The following is a 20265-nucleotide window of genomic DNA, read 5'->3' on the forward strand; positions in this document are numbered from 1 at the left end:
ACTGGAACAAGTACAACAACCTATGTAAGATGTTCATTTTAACAGTCTCGATTCTGTTGCTGAAGTCTAGTGGGAGAGAGCTCCACCTCTCTATGTCCTGATAGATCTTTTTAACAGCAGGAGAATAATTTACTTCAAAAAGCTTGGATACATCTCTATGTAAGTTTACCCTGAAGTATTTCATGTGGGATAAAGTTCATTTAAATTTGTATTTATGTTTTAACTTGTTTGAAGAGGCGAAATTAAATACCAGCGTCTGAGTCTTGCTAATATTCAACAGATGTCCTGAAAGTCTCCTGTATGCACCCAGAAATCCCATCAAAACAGGCAGGCCAGACACAGGATTCTTAAGGAAAACCAGCACATCATCTGCGTACATAGAGATCCTACGTTCACTCCCCCTTATCTCTATACCCTCTATAGATAAATCCTGTCTAACGGCCTGCGCCAGCGGTTCAATATACAGGTTAAAAAGGGTTGGCGAGAGAGGCCACCCCTGTCTCGCCCCCTCTCCAAGGTGATGGTACGTGACAGGTGTCCATTGATTTTAATTCTGGCTACTGGGGCCGAGTATATTGTTTTAATACACTGTATGAAATCTTTGCTGAAACCAAACCTTCCCATGGCCCGATACAGAAACTCCCAACCCACGGAGTCGAACGCCTTTTCTGTGTCCAGGCTGACCAACATGGCGCTAGTCTTCTCCTTTACAACATGGTCTATCACATGCAAGGTCCGTCTTATATTGTCCTGGGTTCGTCTATTTTTAATAAAACCAGTCTGTTCTTCATCTATCAGATCTGGGATTACCAACTCTAGCCTTTTGGCCAGTATCGATGCATATAATTTATAATCCACATTTAAAACACTTATTGGCCGAAAAGGCGCTGCATTACGTTTTATCCTTACCCTCTTTAGGAATTACTGATATGATGGCCTCCCTCAAAGACACTCGGGTTTCCCCTTTTCTAAGAGTCCAGTGAAAACTGGCCTGAAACAGTGGTGTAATCTGGGTTCTAAAACTCTTATACCACTCTGGAGGGAAGCCATCAGGCACTCTCCAATTTGTGCTCAGATTGGAGAGTGCCCTATCAATTTCCTCCATAGTTATATCAGAAGTAAGTCTTCTATTTTGTTCACTTTCAATCGATGGGAGATCCAGACTCATTAAAAACTGGTCCATGGTCTGGACATCAGCACTATCAGACTGAGTATATCAGTTTTTATAGTATACCTCAAAAGGCTGCCTGTATTTCATTTAACTTACTTGTAATCCTGTTAGTCTTGGGATCTTTTATTTTTGAAATTGTATTATCTGCTTGTTGTTTTTTAAATCTCCAAGTGAGTAGTTTCTTTCTTCACGCTTTTGAGCCTGCCTCGTAATAACGTCGTTTCATGAATTTAAGTTTTTTCTTCTCTGAATACATCTTGTCCAGATCCTGTTTTATTAGTCTCATCTGTTGCAAAATCAAAGGATCTTTAGTCTCGCTGTGGGTCTGCTCCAGAGTTCGTAATGTTTTTTGTAGATCTATCAATTTTTGTGCTTTTACTTTCTTCCGTAGTGCTGCTATAGAAATGATTTCCTCCCTTATTACTGCTTTGGCTGCATTCCACAGTGTCACCGGTGACACCTCCCCATTATCATTGTTCTGTGGATAGGTGTCAAATTCCGTTTTCATCTGTCCTGTAAATGTTGTATCATTTAGCAGGCTTGTATTAAGCCTCCATAACGTATTCTTAGGCCTGTTGCCCAGATGCAGAGTCAGATATAGTCCAGAGTGATCTGACAGATTCCGCTGGCCTATACTGTAGTTCTTCACTCTATGTCTGTCTTTACTGCACATAAAGAAATAATCTATCCTGGAGTAGGCGGCGTGATGTGCAGAATAAAAAGTATAATCTTTCCCCGACCCATTAAGTTCTCGCCATATATCCATCAGGCCCAATTCATGAAGCATTGCACTGACATTAACTTCAGTTCGATTTTTTTTCCTATTTTGATTGGTACTATCGAGTTCGGGGTTAAGGAGGATATTAAAATCTCCCCCACAAATAAGAGTACCATGTGTTTCCGAGGCAATAATGTCGAATACTTTCTTATAGAGGAGCTTGTCACTCCCCGGAGGTGCCTATATATTACATAATGTTACTTCTTTGTGATCTACCTTCCCCTTGACAATTATAAACCGCCTCTCCTTATCCTTCAATTCTGAGATAAATTCAAATGAGACTGAGTTAGGTAACAGTATTGCAACCCTTTCTGTGGGAAGAATAATAGGTATTCCTATTTTTTTAATTCATCATGCTCAAAATTAGACAACTGTGTTTCTTGCAGAAAAATTATACTAATTTTCTCCCTCTTCATTTTGGCTATTACTTTGTTTCTCTTGGACCAACAAGATAACCCATTCACATTTAAAGATATTACCTTATATTCCTGAAACATTATTTGAAAGAAATAGAAAAAAATAATCCAATACTAGTGCAGCCCAATACGATAACAAAACAACAACATGCATAAAACAATGAAATCACAACTGTGAACATTAACAGAGCTTCCAAGTCAGAAGTGTGTCCTTTTCTTCTGAGGGGTAAGGGGAAGAACCTGTCCACTAAAGGGGGCCCCTCGCACAGCATCATCAATTACACTATTAAACAATTATTGTCATGGAAAAGCAGCTGGGTCTAGTCAATACAATCAAATAAATTAAAGTATTGTTCATTTAAAGATGACCGTCAACCTCGTTAATTTTTAAGACTGAAAATTAAAGATTAGAAAAGAAAGATATGACCCTAAACAACCTCATTTCTTTCACCTTGCATTTTCATTCTACTGTGTCTGTTCCTCTCTGGAATCCTCAAAGTTTCCCGCGGATATTCTGCTTGCAAATTGATTTATCCCTGCGTTGATGATTGCCCGCCACCTCCCATGGCAGAAGCTGTGCCAGTCTCTCGTCTGCATCGGTAGTCTTCTTAATGGGATGCACGTTGTAACCCTTCGCCCTCAGATCTTCTGCTGCCTCCTGCACAGTTTCTTAAACCATGGTGCTAGTGTTCAGAAACACTCACATCCACGCTGGGTATGGAGTCTGGAAGCATATGCCTTTCTCTTTCAATGGGGGCATATTCCTTCTTTTTTCTCAGTACTCCGCCTGCATAATCATTATCAAAATATATATGCTTCCCTTGGAGAAAATCTTTTTCCAGGCGGCTCGCAAGACTCATGCTTTTGTCGTGAATTGAAGGAATCTGATGACCACTGAACGCGATGGTGCATCTCTAGGAGGTTTTGCGGCCAATGCTCTATGTGCTCGTTGTATGTCAAGGTCCTCAATGTAGCTAATATCCTCCAGCTCCGTCTTCAAAAAGTTTTCCGCATACTTAGCCACCAAGTCTTGTTTGATCCCTTCAGGAACATTGTATAATTGTGTAATTCCTTTTTGAAAAACCCTCAAGCTCTGTCATTTTAGCTTGTTGTGCCCGCTGAATTTTAACTATCTGAGTGAGTGTTTCTTTTACCCCAACATTCCAGTCTGCGATCTCACCAGGGGCGGTTTGTTCCTTCGGGCGATCGGGAGGCGCACTGCCAAAGGGGGAAAGAGAGGGTATTTTTCTATTACATTCTACCACAGAGTTAAGCTAGCTGTGACTGTTCTAGACAGTCACGTCATTTTCAGCATCACGTCATTTTCTGTGGAGTACTGCCCCCTTTGGGCGATATCAGTCTGACTGAAAATCGCCCAGATTTCTCTGATAGACTCTCATGTTAAGGCAATTTTTTTCAAACTGCAGGCACTGCAATGCAATCTGTATGGGTTCTGGGAGGGTTTGCACTAACATGATTTCGTCATACGTAACCTGGTGTAGGGATCACCGGGACAGCCAGCAAACTTGACATATTCAAAGTCAACATGGCTAATGCTAGCCCAATTTAAGAGTTTATGAAACTGCTTATGTGTTCATGTTTTTGTTTACGTGTATAGAGCACGTTAGCAGTGTTGCTAATTCACCGATGTCGGAGAGCATTTTGCATGCCTAGTGAAAAACGAACTCTTTTAATTGTGGTGTTAAATTGGTGATTAAGTCAGGGATAATGGTTGACGAGCTGTCCCGACATGAAAATACTGGACGAGACATAGGCAAACTCAGCATAGAGTCGCAGTGTGGCAAGCTGGCATTTCGCATATGTAGTACCAACAAGCTCCGAATGGCCTTTTAAGAGAAGCAGACATCGCATTTTGTTACCTTGGTAAATTGTGGTTCTGTGTTAATTTGGTGACTGTCAGGGATGAAGGTTGACAAACTGTCCAGATACGGAAATACTGGATGTGGTGCAGGGAAATCCTGCTTCAAGTTGTGGAGTTTGCTCCGCCAGTGCCTTTCACTATGCATTTAAGCCTATTAATTTACGCCTGCGTGTGTACAAAGGAAATGTTACGGTTAATCTAAAACGCTCACCTGGTACTGCTTTTGGCAGATTGCTTTGTTCACTTAAAAATGATTCTGCTGAGAATAATAAACTATGTAAAATTTTGTGGAGCCTTTGAGTTGGCCCTGCGTGGACATAATGAGAGTGAGAGCTTGAAGAGAATTAAAACTTTTCTCAGAAACACCGTGACCCAGGCTGAATGCTTCGGCCATGCTGTCAATGGAAAAGAAACGAGTGACTGAGATGACTGACTTTAACCAGAGTCATTGAGAAATTTGCAGGCCAGAAGGAAAGGAGAGCAAAATTTATGTTCAAGCAGTACTACTGTTTTTACATTTGCCTTTTTTTTTTGTTGGCTGAGCTAAATTCTCACCAGTTCGTCGTTCTGTTTCCTCTACCCTTCCAATCACGTTTTTAAGGTCTTCAGCATTATCTTTGATTTTCTTGAGTATTTCAGTTCTCAGTTTGTGTAATTCCCTTTTCGTGTCCCGACCGAGTTCTTCCCGGAATTCAAGAAGTTCTTTTTTAAGCCGCTCCATTTCCTTTGACATGACTTCTCTGACCCCAACTCTGATCGTTAAAGCTTGGGTGAATCCTTGCTGGCAGTCACCATCTTCTCCTTCCTCTGGCGCAGCGATGTTATCAATCTCAGGGTCCATTTCTTCCCTTCTGTCGCAACTTATCGAAGTTCCACAAACAACTTTCTTTTTTCCCCCTCCCAGTTTCTCCAAAATTGTACAACTTTATAACGACTATTCTTGAACTTGGGGGTGTTTACAAGACCGACAGGGAGAGCTCAGTTTTAAGCTGCCATCTTGCTCACCGCTCAAACTGGAAGCCGGTCTCATTTCTAAAGAAAGGTTGTGTATAAACCATCCTACATTTGATGTAAGATCATTTCTGAAATATGCACACGTGTTTCAGAGAAAAGGAACGTACACTCAAAAAAACGTGTGTACGCCACTCTCCCAGATGTGAAATCTATAAATCACAAATGATCTTGAAATTGTGTTCAGCTGAATGGTATTAGATCTCTGCCTTGTAAATGCCCCCTATCTAATTTCATTATCATATAAAGGAGCTCGAACCAAAACCCAAATCCTCTACTTGATAATGGCGAGCTGCAAGAAAAAATTTTTTAGCGAGGCCCAAATCGAGGTCCTGTTGGCAGAGGTGCAGATGCGTGAAGGGATGCTGTTTGGGAGTCTTTCCCGTGGTGTTACCACTAAAATCAAGTACGTGGCCTGGCAGTCTGTAGCCCAGGCTGTGATTGAGGTGGGCGGGCAGCAAAGGTCCCTGAAAGACGTAAAGAAATGTTGTCTGATTTAAAACTGAGGTCAAAAATGCACATTGCACACCATACGGCCAGAGCACAGGCCATGGGAGGTGGAAGTGACACCCCAAACCTCACCCCAGAGGATGAAAGAATAGCTGGTATCATTGGAGAGAGTGCTGTTGTTGGCATCTATGCGGAAGGTGACAAAGATCTTTTGACTGATGCAGCTTCAGAGGGTATGCTGGCATGCGGTTAAAACCATGTATGGTCTAGTATAAATAATGAAACTTGAAATGTTGTTGTAATTGTGCCATTTTATTAATGCAGATGAGGAACCAATCTGGTGAAAAACGCCCTCTGGTAGAACCATCTCCCAAACAGCTGCAGCAACAGCAAGGGTGAACGCTCCCACATTGGAGGAATTTCCCTGGCCCTCACCAGCATCCACTTCAGGCTATCCCAGTCAGGGGAGTGTCCCATCTGAGGCCGTCCTATGGTCACAAAGACATCTTATTCCGTCAGTTGGCTGAAGTAGTTGCCGAACTTGGGCAGGTGCGACCAGCTCTGGTTCAGTTGAACCAGACTCTGTAAGCTCTTGTAGACTGCATGAGTGAACGGTGTCTGTGAATAAAATATTTTGGAAAAAAGTGAATTTATAGTTTGATTTTTATCCAATAACATTGTTACCTGTTGGAATAACATGTGAATCAACCGATTTCTCATGAGCACAGTGGCACGTGTATTCCAGTCAGTGAGTAGTGGAGGGGAATCTTCTACACCCATGTGCATTTCATCCCCTTGCATCCCAAGCCCATGGCTCACAGCGATATTGTGAAGCACAAAACAGGCCAAGATAATTTGGCACACCCTGTTGGGCTCATACAGCAGTTTCCCTCCCGATGCATCCAGACACTGCAACCTTCCCTTTAACATCCCGATAGTGCGCTCCCCTACTGATCGTGCACGTCTGTCTGTGGGTGTGCTATGGGAGTGAGAAGCCATGGCTTCAGAGGATAACCTCCGTCACCTGATTGTGTAGAGATAATTATTTTATGCACTTTAAAAAAGCAAAAAAGCAGCAAAGTACAAAGAAAAAAGTGATTTACCGAGAAGCTAACCTTCTCCGCCTGCTCCAGCCTCCAGATTCCCCACACTGCCAATCCACACAATGAGGGAGTCAGGCATTGATGCTGGCCATCTTGCGACGGCATTTAGAATTGCCATATGGGCATTGCAAATGAGTTGCACATTAATTGAGTGGTAATTCTTCCTGTTAACATATACATACTCATTTGCATGGGGTGCCCGTAATGTGGATGCAATCTATTGCACCTATGATGTTGGGGAATCCTGTTGTGCGCACAAAATCCTCTTTCACATTCCACAGCTCCTCAGCAGTGTAAGGAAACTTTAGGTACTGAGGACAAATGAATGATGCCTTGAAGTACAGCTGAATTCTACTGATGGCTGGGATATGCCTGACAGGTCACCAATTTCTCTTTGGAATGTTCCTGTAGCCAGCAGGGCTATTATCATGTACTAAAACCAAAGCTGAGATGAAATCTAATGATTCTGAGACATTCTCGTATACCGACATATAATAATTTATCCGAATGAAATGTAAATCTAAAACTAAACAAAACTAATAATGACTGCTAAAAAAATAACAAAAATAAAATAAGAAAGGACAAAATATAATTGTTGTTATCGTTTAAAGATGGCGGATGTTGTATCCATTCAAGGCAGCAGGTGTCACACTCCCAAAATTATGTGTAGCTATAGCCGACAACCATAAGATAGCGATATAGCATGTCAGGCCCTACACTCGTTAACTAATGGAAGTAAGCCTTATTATCAAGTGAAGAAGTCAGATATGTCAGGAAGAAAACGCACGAGTCCTGCATGGGACTATTTCAAATTTAATTGTGAAAGTGGTGCAAACAAATGCACGGTAAATTCAGGTAACAGCATCTGTGGCGTAGGGAAACAAAAGCAAAAATCCCACAAATTTTAAAGTTCATCTTCAAAGTTACCAGCGATGGGTACTCATTATTCATAGAAAAGGTGTAGCGGGACAGGGTGTGAGTGACGAACTAAATGTCAGCAATAGGACTACGTCCAGCCAGCAGCAGGTTTTTAACAACCTGTAAATTCACATGTGAGTTCTTCAGTGATCTTTAGTTAGTTGTTATACTGTTAGGGTCAACCATGAAAACGCATGTCATGTTGTTTGCCCGAAGTAAATGGTTGAAATGGTTGAAATCTTGCCCTTATGTGTATTAACAGGCTTTCAGTCTGAAACAAACGTATCACATCTGTCAGTTTAGTGTTGAAATGTTGATGTCTTCAATGGAACAGGTTATTTTTCATGCTGCACTAATCCTTGACAATTTTTAACTAAAATCACTAAAACTAAAACTGACACTATAACCAGTGTTGGGGGTAACGAGTCATAAAGTAACGTGTTACAGTAATTATATTACTTTCCTCCATAACGAAGTAAAGCATTACCGTTCAAATTTCAGTAATCACAGTACAGTTACTGGATTATTAAAATGCCCTTTACTGAGTTACACACACCTTTTGAAAAGAGTGTTCGTGCTGAATATTTAAATTTAAATTATAAAACGGATAGTTTCGGTCCTGGGTGGCAACTGGTCAATACAGTGTTCCAGCGATGTTAAAATACTTGAGTATAGAAGCAGCTATGACATGACACACAACTGTTCACCTTACTTTTGTATCTATAATATGACTACCCACTGTCACTAATGAGAGATTGGGTCCTTGACAGTAGCTCCCGTTAAATGGGACAAGACTGGTTAGTTAGCTAGCTGGCAAGGTTTGCTATATTTGAGAAATCCCAAAAATACGGTGTAGCCAACCAGGACAATAATATGGAGAATTTAATATTACTTTTAAACACAAAATACAGATAACGCAGCTGTGGGCTGATGATGATACCAAAACGTATTACTAGCTAGCTCAGAAACTACCATTAGTTAACCATTGAAGCTAAATGACAACATCCCGACTAATGTAGCTAAACTATAGTTATTGTTAGATGGCTAAGCTTGTGTGCTTCTGTTTCTTGTCACTGGGGAAAAATGTGAACTCATGAATGACCCCACGCTTCACAGTTATTTTAGAGCGGCTATGGGGTGTTCTTTAGCATGACATGAAACTATTGCATTGAAAATAAAGTAATGAAAGGACTATGATGTTTGTCCCTGTATTTTTATGTGGTAAATTGGGAATCTGTAGTTTTAGAGAGTAACTCAAAATTAAAGTAATGAGTAATGTAATCACTTTTCAAAAGGAGTAACAAGTAATCCCATTACAATTTAAAGAAGTAATTGGCAACTTATAACTAATTACTTTTTTTGAGTAACTACCCCAACACTGACTATAATAAACTAAAAGGAAATAGAAATGAGTCCATGAAATAAAACCTGAACTGAGACTAATGAAACCACTGTTGAAACTAATTAAAACTAAACTGAAATTCAGATTGAATACAAACATATTATCCAAATAAAAATGAAACAAATTTGAAAATAAAAAACTATTAATACCTCAGTAGCCAGGAACCCAAGGATGGATAACAATTGCAGCTGCAACTGGTATGGCCTGGTTGCAGCTGGTGCGTCTCTGTAAATTCAAGCCCATTTGGACACAAAGTTGTAATAGCGTAGCTCTCAGCAAACAGTACCTGCTTATGAGACATTTGTCATCATGCACAAACAAGTCTGCCCAATCTATAAAAACGTATTTCTTTCTTGTTGTGCGGTTGGCGATATCTTCGAGATGCCAATGCTGCCATTCTTCCTCTTGCAAACCACTCCATTATGGGACATTTTATAGACTATAGATTGGCCGAAATGTTTTACACGTGTGGAACCATAGTATGTATATTAAATAAATTTCCCTCAAGGAAGTGTCAATTATGCTAATAGGGGTAGTTTTGGAAAACCAATGTGTGTTTTTATTTTGTTTTCCACAAGTAGCCTAGCTTTTAATTTATTACTAACTTTATTGTGCAAACCATTACATGTAGCCTAAGCAATGTGTTCAGTCTGGCAATACAAAAACAACAACAGCATCTACTACCACTACTGCTACTACAATAACCACAACTACTGCTACTACTACTACTACACATACCTGCAGTACTCCAACATTGCCACAAGGAAATGTGCATATGCCAAGCTGGAACCTGACGAGGAGCTAAGTACTTTTCCATGTTAAAGACCTTTTTTATAAATCTTAACTATGGCGTGGATTTCAGCATACCCGCATTCTAAGATGAAATCTGCTCATAAGAATGTTTTATATATGAAGCCCCTGGTTCCTCCCAAGGTTTCTTCCTATCTCAGTCTAAGGAAGTTTTGCCTTATCACTCCCACCCTGGGCTTGTTCATGGGGAGTATCAGGTCTAACATCCTGTGAAGCTGCTATGTGACAATGTCCATTGTGGAAAGCACTATACAGATAAAACTGAACTGAATTAAACTGAATTGAACTGAACTGAATGGTTGGGGGGCATGTTCGCCAAGCAAGCTTCATAAGATACCTTCAATTGCTAGTAGCTTGAAAAGTACAAGGGTGATGCCTATCCCCCCAGGAATAAACAAAAAAACCTTCCGGACAAAATAGTTTTTTTTAAACCATGGGATAGGGAAATAAGAGCCCTCCAGATTAGTCGCAATCTAATCTCAAGAAAGCTGTGTTTGGACATCATTTATTAATTGTTGTATCCTTTATTTTTATTTTGTACTTTTGCAAATGTGAGTATATTAAAAGCCTGATATTTTAAGAAATTGACTTAAGTTATTTTTTTTCCATGGGTGACTTGCACTAGTCATTCCTTCACCAGTCTCTTCCCCTTCTTTAGTGAAATAACCACATATCACTGTATACATGTTCTCCATGGTAATTAAATTGAGACAGTAAATTTATTTTTTTTTCTTACCACAAAATTTTACGTTTTAATAAGTTATTATATTTCCAAATTTAAGATACAAATAATTTTGCAACTGATGACTTATTGAGATACCCACAGTGCCCACACAGTCCACACCACAAGTGACCTTACTCTGCACTTTTTGGTGTTTGGGTGTCACACAGTAATATATACTGTGTATCAAAAGTGAGTAGAATGTTTTGAAAATTAGAAAGATATATTTTCACATTTCACCAATTCTTTGTACTGTGTGCTTTTAATCCCGTGTTCCTTAGTATATTTTGCTAAATGTGTCTTTCCCTCTTCGCTACAATACGTTTTCTTCATACTTTAACTTTGTAATAAACAGTAACCAGGGCATTCCGCTCCTTACTTGTGCCACAGACTCAAGAGAACACCTGAGAATCTGAGTACACAAAAGTAGAGAACATGAACATGTGATTTTGAAAACACCCATTGCATTCTTCTGGGAACAGGGTCATTTCCTGGACAAAGAGACACCTGCCTCTACACTGATTATGGCCATTATAGAAGGATATATATGCTTATGCAGAATGTGTGATCCCTGCTTGTAGATCAACATGCTGCCATTTCCATTCATCTTCACTTGTGTCTTGAATTGGTCTTGTATTGCAGCTACTCCTCATTAGGAAATATTTGTAAAATTTGTAAAATAAATTTTTTATGTTCATAGCACTGAAGCCTCATGGTTTTATGAGAAAGGTAAGTATGACTTGAGTAACTATGTTTTTACTGCTTTTCATGCCTGAAAGATTATTTCAGTTGAAATATTCATCATTATCATTCATGTAATTGTATATTTTTTTTCAGACATTTTTCCCTGTACTTGAAAAAAAGGAGACATTTCATGATGTCCATACAGCCAGTCTCTGTGAACACAACATTTGTGCGTCCATCCACATTTTATATTAATGGATTTTCTAATATTGCCCATGCAAAGTATTATTATATATTTCTCTGCCTTGTCTACACCACAACGGTCCTTGGGAACTCCTTTATAATGTGTACTATATGCTTAGCACGCAGCCTTCACACAGCGAAGTACATTGCCGTGTTTAACTTGGCTGTGACCGACTTGGGTGGAAGTACTGCTCTGATTCCAAAGCTTATAGACACATTTTTGTTTGAACACTATTACATATCTTATGAGGCTTGCTTGGCCAACATGTTTTTTGTTTTTTTTTTCTTGACTCTGCAGTCTCTCACTCTGCTTGCTTTGGCTTATGACAGGGCGGTTGCAATTTGTTTTCCTCTCAGATACCATGCAATTGTCACTAAAACAGCGATGGCTTTGATCATTGGATGTATGTGGGTGTTTACAACAGCCCTAGTTGCTCCCACTGTAGCACTGATTACCAGACTCTCTTTTTGTCGATCTACTGTTGTTAACAGCTATTTTTGTGACCATGGACCAATTTATGTACTGGCCTGTAATGATAACTCCTTGAATATCATCATGGCCTATGTCGGTGTGGTCACAATCCTTTGCATTCCATTGATATTAATAGGTATTTCATATACTTGCATAGCTTTTGCATTACTGAGAATTGCACAGGGAACTGGGCGTATCAAAGCCATGAAAACCTGTACATCCCATTTGATATTAGTGGCCATGTTCTACCTACCACTTTTATTCATAAACATAGCAGCTGTGGTGTCAAGACTAGATCCTGATGCCAGGATAATCAATTACTCTCTCACACAAACAATACCATCCATGCTGAATCCTATTATATACACAGTTAAGACAGAGGAGGTCAGGCAGTCTATTAGAGGACTCTACAAAAGAGCCATGGTAAATAAAACAGTAGATAAAAATATGAAGAGCACCGCGGATAAATAAAATCCTGTAATGTGATACATTACAATGTGATATTCAAGCAGTGAGTGCTTGCGAAGGAAACAGAGAGATTTAAACCTTAAGGACTTCCTGTTTTAAGGTATGAAATAAAACCATATTGAGCATATAATTTACTCAGCCAAGTTAAATGAACCATACTCCAATACTGCTGGTCTGGAATTTTAAGACTTAAATGAATTTCAGTCCCAATCTTGAGTGCAAATCAATTATAGATGGAATTGTGAGAAAGGAATGTGATTTGTATATTGAGTGTCATCGTGTGCCTTTACCTACATTTTAAATAAAAATGTACTCTTATCACTCCAGCAACACCAACCTGTTTGCTTGTAACAAGAGAATAGTTTCCTTTCTTGTTGTTCAGCTTGAATAATTTTAGGCACAATTTAGATTAAATTTAGATGAGGCTTTAGGGCAAGTCAAATGAAAACTGATGCATTCTAATTCCAGTTTTTGGAATTATGAATTTACAGTGACACCAGTTTTCAAATCTGATACAAATTTTAATTTTGGAACTACAATCAATGAAAACATTTAAAAAAAAGTTTTGAGGATGTAACTGTAGAAATGGGTTGGAATTATAATCAACAGGATTCAATTAATTGAAATTCCACCATAAAGAGAGCTGTTATCTGCATTAATGAAGTGTCTAAACCACATGAATAACATTCCATAAAAAAGGGAAATTAAAATATATTAAATTTCTTCTGTGATAGACTCCATGTCCTCTTTTGTCTAGGTCTGTAACACTGAAGTTAGAGAAAACCTGCAGAAATGATTTTTTTCAGTTTACATTGGTTGCTTTCTGGAATCTTTTAAATGTAACAATGTGTAAATGAAAAATTTAGCTTAGTAAAGCATTACAATGATCATTCATTCATTCATTCCCAATCCGTTTATCCCAATTAGGGTTGTGGGGGTGCTGGAGCCTGTCCCAGTGCTCATTGGTTGAAAGGTGTGAGAACACCCTGGACAGGTCGCCATTCCATCGCAGAGCATTATAATAATAATTGTTAAATGATTAATATTAGAAATCAAACCTTAAGCACATGATATTTTGCCTGTATGTGCCCTTGTGCTGCATTTCTGAAATTCACAACGGGTGTTAAAAGTATTCATAAATTTAGAAGGCATTTGCAGGACAAAGTGACACAAAAAAATGTAATCTCAACTCAAATCACAAAACAGACAGAATTCAGTGCACGAGTAACAGACTATCATAGGCAGAACAGGAAATCATCAGTGATTAACGAGGTAGGGTTAAAAGACAGGAACAGCAATAATACTAGAAGAGGATAACACAGCTTGGTACACTCAATTAATTTTAATTTTGGAATTACAATAAGTGGAAACCATTAAATGAACAAAAAAGAGTTTGGAAACATGATGAAACATTGGAAATTCACCAAAGCAACCTAATACTGCCTAGGGAGGGTCATTCTAACTGACAAACAACACTCCACTCAATCAACTTGAGTTTAGCATGTCACATGATCACTTCAGGCTTACTCAAATGTACACCATGGGTTTTATGGGTTTCATAGCCATGAGTCCTGCCACATTGTCCTTCATGTCCAACTACAAGCTTTAAATGTGTGAAACAGCCGACAACTGTGTGGATGATCAACAGTCCAGCAGATCGTGTCCAATGATGACAGGACCAGTCCTAATGTGACCTCATAGATCATTTTTTAAATTTCTGTTTATGTAACAATATATCAATAAATCCAACCTCCTGGGGGGTATTCCAGAAAGCAGGTTTAGTGAAAACGCTGATTTACTTAACTCAGAGTAAGTAGTAAAACTCCTAATAGAAGAGCCCTATGGCTTCATTCTCCTAGCATTGGGCTTTGTTTTGCTAGAAGAATAAATAAATGAATGATGGACATCATTTATTACTTGTTTGATGCTTATTTTTATTTTGTACTTTTGAAAATGTGAGTATATTAAATGCCTGATAACTCAAGAATATGACTCGTTATTTTTTTCATGGGTGACTTGCACTAGTCATTCCTTCATGTTTGTGTCTTAGTTTTAACTCAAGTGCGATTTACGATTTAGTTATTTGGCAGACGCTTTTTACCAAAGCGACTTGCAATCAGTGCATCAGTCGGATTTCTAATACCTTGTGAGCAGAGATCACAATAAGACTGAGCGTCAAATTGCCCCTTCGCATTGCGCCCCTGGAATACTTTGACAAACACAGATACAAGACAAAGGTTTTTTTGTTTGTTTTGTTTTTTTTTCTAGGAAAGGGAGGTTAGGCATTGGGGGACAGGTGTGTTCTAAAGAGGTGGGTTTTCAGTTTCCTGCGGAAGATGATAAGAGATTGCGCAGTCTTGACTGCATGGGGGAGGTCGTTCCACCACCTCGGGGCAATGGCGGAGAAGAGGCGTGGTCGGGAGGAGCGGCTGCCGGGTTCCCGGAGTGAGGGGACCGTCAGTTGTCCAGAGGTTGTAGAGCGCAGGGTCCTAGTTGGGGTGTACGGAGTTATAAGAGACAGAAGGTATGATGGGGCGAAGCCTCTTGTGGCCTGGTAGGCCAGCACCAGTGTCTTGAACTGGATGCGGGCTGCTACCGGAAGCCAGTGGAGCGCAGTAAGCAGTGGAGTGACATGAGAGTGCTTAGGGAGGTTGAATACCAGGCATGCAGCGGCGTTCTGCACGAGCTGGAGCGGCCTGATGGCACAGGCCAGCAAGCCAGCCAGTAGAACGTTGTAGCAGTCCAGGCGGGAGATGACAAGCGCTTGGACCAGGAGCTGGGTCGCCTGTTGTGTGAGGACTGTATCTGAATGCTTCTACAACCCTGCTCTTCCCCTTCTTTAGTGAAATAGCCACATAGCTTTCCCTTTAGTACATACTGTACATGTATTGATTACTTTTATAAGTGTATACGTGTTCTCCATGGTAATTAAATTAAGGTAGTGTGGGGCCTAGCAGAATTTTTTTTATGGGCATAAGGTCTGAAGAGACTCACAAGTAACTCACAGAAGCATGCATAACTGTTTGTCTTTGTACACACTTACAAAACCATCTTTCTTACAAAACCTTTACCTTCACCCCTAAACAGATGGTCATTTTCACCAGGTCATTTTTGTTCATTTATTGGTGTCATAATTCTGACTGCTCAGCAGAAACACCAGAAAGCACTTGCTTTTTCTCTCAGATGTAGGTAAAAGGTATTTCTTATCCGAGAGACGCAAGGCCAAAGGCCTCGTGTGGCCTGGGTATATCTGGGTGCAAGAAATCGTTTTCTTTGGTCAGTAACATCATGACTCAGTCTGGGTAACATCGTATGCATAGTGTGCAGGAGAGCCTCCTCTTCGCTCCTGCTTCGCCTGTATAATCTTTTCAACTTCAGTAAAGAATACTACTACCAAAAAGAAATGTCGCGCCTTTTTATTATTTTAACAGCAAAACGCCAGTGCCCAGCAATAGTAAATTTAATATTTTTTCCTACCACAAATGTTGACGTTTTAATAAATTATTACATTTCCAAATTTAAGATGCAAATAATTTTGAAACTGATTACTTATCAAGATACCCACAGCACGTCACACAGTCCACGGCACAACTGACCTTACTCCGCACTATGTGGTGTGTGGGTGTCACACAGTAGTATATGCTGTGTGTCAAAGTGAGTAGAATGTTTTGAAAATTAGAAAAACATTTTCAACTTATGTAGGTCAGTTGGTTTTCAGTTTGAAGCTCCAAGAAATGTGTGGGGATTGTGGAATGGTGAGCATTTTTTGCTTTGAGAATTTCATCAATTCTTTGTACTGTGTGCTTTTGATCTTGTGTTCCTTAGTATATTTTGCTAAATGTGTCTTTCTCTCCTTGCTACAATATATTTTCTTCATACTTTAACTTTGTAATAAACAGTAACCAGGGCATTCTGCTCCTTACTTGTGCCACAGTGTAACGGTGTACCTCCTGGAGAGACACTTTCTGCAGGAGACAGACCACTGAGCACTGCAGTGGCTGGATAGAATGTGCAATTCTAATGCCCGTGTAGCCGGGTAGCGTCACCTCCCCTTTTTGGGTATCTATTGTTCAGTTTGCTGGTAACTAATTAGCATAACTGACAAGCTCTTGTGCATAAAAGGCCCAGGTAAACGCTACCTGAAGGTTTGCTTTCCGGATATCTGCCCCTTCCGCCACCTGTTCCTTCATTATTAGAAAGCTTGGTTTTTGTAGTTACTGCCAGTATGACTTTCAGTATGTTCCTCTGCTACTGACCCTCAGGTAGGCACACTCCCAGCTCTCGTGCTATATTTTCCTGGTTGTGTTTGGCGTGGTAGTAGCACAATCGCTTTTGTTTGTAGCTTCACCTGCCTCGCCGTAGCACTGCCTGGGGTTATCTGTGGGTACGTATGCACAGGGTACGGTACTGTTACTTTTAAATATAAGGTTTATTTTCTTCTTTTTTTTGTAATTTCATTTTGTTCCGACAGGTAGTATTAGACCTGCAAAGGAGATTTGGTATTGGCGTGCCGCATCTTGGTTGAAGCTGCTGTTTTGTCTCCTTTTTGTTTCTCTTTTGTCTCCCTTTGGTTTCTGTCTTTGTTTTTTTGTTTCTATTATTCCTTCGCTTATGTTTCGTCAGTGTTAGTTGGCTTATACCGACTCTAGGATATTGCTCGCGCTGTTAGACGGTCAGTCTCTCAGCGCAGTGTATTCTGTTTATTCATTATTGTCTGGTCTGCACGACGTTTGCGCAGGCCGTGTTGTGTTTAACTGTGTCCTTTCTTTTTTTTCTTGGTTCACTTTTTTTTGTATGAGTTTGCAGATGTGTGATTTGTATTTATTTGTTTTGTTTAGTTTGGTGCCGACTGGTATATGATCTGGCGTGTCCACTATTCAATTAATAATTCCCTTGAACCCAGGCTGCAGCTGAGTGCCCCTTTTGGGGAGGCTAGTCACTGGCGGTGTCCCCTCACAGTGTGAAGTTTCCAGGAGCACCTTGGCTTGGTTCACTTATTGTTTGCAGTGTGGGTGCACATGTGCATGTGGTGTGGGACCTGGGCACACCTCCCAATTAGTCTGCCTCCCCCAAGGTAAGCCTTAGCTCTGCTGTCAATGCCCTCTTTTTTACTCCAGTTGCAAGAGTGGGTAATTGTTTGTATGATGACTGTGATAGTGGAAGTCTGACTGTGTGAGTGCTGTGATGGTGCGTTAGTGGAAGTATTTTATATGCTTGTACTGCTACACTTTTAAAGGCTATTTCTGTAATAAAGAATTCCTAATTATGGTCCCACCTTGTAACTTGCAGGGTTGACTGTATCTGCAATAAATATCGTTTGCTATTACATTGAAATTGTTGCCAGAATACTTTCGCATGATTCCAGCTTTGCAGTGATTCCACTGCCTCCTTGATCAATAAAATTCAATTTTACATCTGAAACCACGTCTCTGGCCTCCTGGTATTAACAAACCTGTGTTCTACGTGCTAGTACTAGGTTGAAATTGTGAGGTTTTGACAGAGCAAGACCCAATCGCAGACCCACTGGGTAGAATTAGGTTTATTCAAAAAAATCAAAAGGCAATCTCAAAACAGTGTCCAGTCCAAGGTCTAATCCAGAGAGCAAACAAATCCAAATCGTTAAGCAAAAGATTGGCTTTGACCTTGTTTGTACCCTGTTTTTGACCAGAGATCCACAGGGCAACCAAATCCAAAACGTTAGGCAAAAACAGGTCCAGGTAAACAGTCAAACTTACAAATCACGGAGGGCAAAACTCACACAAACAGGCAGAAGGAACAAAAGGTCACAATCGGACAAGGAACAGGTACAAACACAGGACTTAAATGCACAGAACAATTAACAGCAGAGACAGACTATTGGAGGAAACAAACCAGGTAATAATAGGGATCAGGTGGGGGGCGGGGACAGGAGTACACAGGGACAAATAGAAGCACATGGAAAACCAAAACAAACAAAAGCACAAGGCATGACAATACACAGAATGGCCAGCAGGGCGGCCAAATTACCCAATCCTGGCAGATGTACTGACATAAATTCTCTGGGTGAAATTCCCAGGGTGGCATAGTTGGCTACAATTTAAATTTTTTTTTTTTATTTGACTTGGTATGCTTTAAGCCTTTACCCTTGCCACACCCGGATCACCAGATGGTACCTCTCTATTCAGCCCAACAACTTTACAGTCTGCTACCGACCTGGGTCAGTGAACAAGGTAGCAGACTTCCTGTCCCACATCCCTGAGGGTATGGGGTAGGAGTAATAATTTCTTTTAGTCCTGGTTTTTATAATGTCCCTTGCCTTGACGACATGGGTCGACTGTGGAAGGAGGGGAAAGTGTAACGGAGCCACGGCCCATTCCAACTTGGAAGAACATTTAATTGTGCACACTCGCAGCTTACCGGCAAGTGGTAGCAAAACAGGAATTGCAATGGCGGCATCTACACTGGAAAACATAACTACAATCATCGCCTTTCTAACATTTAGGGTGGCAAACTAGACGGTTGGGAAGTTTTAGTCGAATTCTATCATTGCACACCTTCACTGAGCAATAATTTATTCTGGTCAAATACTTACGGTGTAGATGCAGCCATTGGTTGTCACGTGAAAGACCCGACTGCAGTGTTGTTGGGATATTTGTAGTTTTAGGGATATGATGTCATTCCCGCGGACTGTCTCAGTTATGGGAAATATGGGGAGATTTTAAAGTTGTCTAAGAGATCACGGAGCCAGGCATTTTAAAATATCAATGTGTACATTTCTGATTGAATACTATTTGGTATGGGTTATTAATGTAAATTATTATAATTTTAAATTATTGTAAATGATTGTGTCTGTACGTTTCTTTTTCTTTCTTTCTTTTTGTGTGTCTGAAGTAAAAAAAGTTTTTCAATTAGAAATGGTTTCTCCCCCCCAGCTTAAAAACCCCAGGGTAGTTCACGCAGGGGGGAGTGAGACGTGAGGAGAGCTGGAGGAGCCTTGTAATTGAGCTGGTGTGAAGCTAGAAATTGGAAAAGTTGTTGAAAGTTGTAAATAGAGGATACTTTGTTTTTATTTTCTATTCATCATCATTATTATTTTCATTTTTGAGGGAAATAGTGTTTTTTTTTTTTTATTATTGTTTTTGGTTTGGTGGCACTTGTTGCTGGCTGGTTTGGGACACTCATCACTTGGAGAATCACTGTGTGAAAAAATAAAATCTACACTCCTTGGCATCGCACAGCACCTATCCTGCCTCTTATTCCGTGACGCAAGGTCATCCTTTGCACACAGACTCAAGAGAACACCTGAGAATCTGAGTACACAAAAGTAGAGAACATGAACATGTGATTTTGAAAACACCCACTGCATTCTTTTGGGAACAGGGTCATTTCCTGGACATAGAGAGACCTGCCTCTACACTGGATTATAGCCATTATACAAGGATATATATGCTTATGCAGAATGTGTGATCCCTGCTTGTAGATCAACATGCTGCCATTTCCATTCATCTTCACTTGTGTCTTGAATTGGTCTTGTATTGCAGCTAGTCTTCATTAGGAAATATTTGTAAAATTTGTAAAATATTTTTTTTGTTCAAGCTAATATTTAATCATAAAAGTAAAAGCATTTAATGAGGTATAGCACTGAAGCCTCATGGTTTTATGAGACAGGTAAGCATGACTTTAGTAACTATGTTTTTACTACTTTTCGTGCCTGAAAGATTATTTCAGTTGAAATATTCAATCATTCATGCAATTGT

At 40.0% G+C, this 20265-nt stretch overlaps 1 protein-coding gene across 1 annotated transcript; it reads left to right on the plus strand.

Annotated features, from left to right (window-relative positions):
• The first annotated feature begins 11536 nt into the window (after window positions 1-11536).
• Window positions 11537-12532, plus strand: LOC115828309 (olfactory receptor 52B2-like). Its single transcript, XM_030792269.1, has one exon. It carries the CDS (start codon window positions 11537-11539, stop codon window positions 12530-12532), a length of 996 nt encoding a protein of 331 aa, XP_030648129.1.
• Window positions 12533-20265: the final 7733 nt, after the last annotated feature.

Source organism: Chanos chanos, chromosome 15 (genome assembly GCF_902362185.1).
Source record: "Chanos chanos chromosome 15, fChaCha1.1, whole genome shotgun sequence".
Classification (NCBI taxonomy): domain Eukaryota; kingdom Metazoa; phylum Chordata; class Actinopteri; order Gonorynchiformes; family Chanidae; genus Chanos; species Chanos chanos.

Coding starts and splice junctions, on each gene's coding strand:
- LOC115828309 (XM_030792269.1), top strand. CDS start 11,537: ATGATGTCCATACAGCCAGTCTCTGTGAACACAACATTTGTGCGTCCA.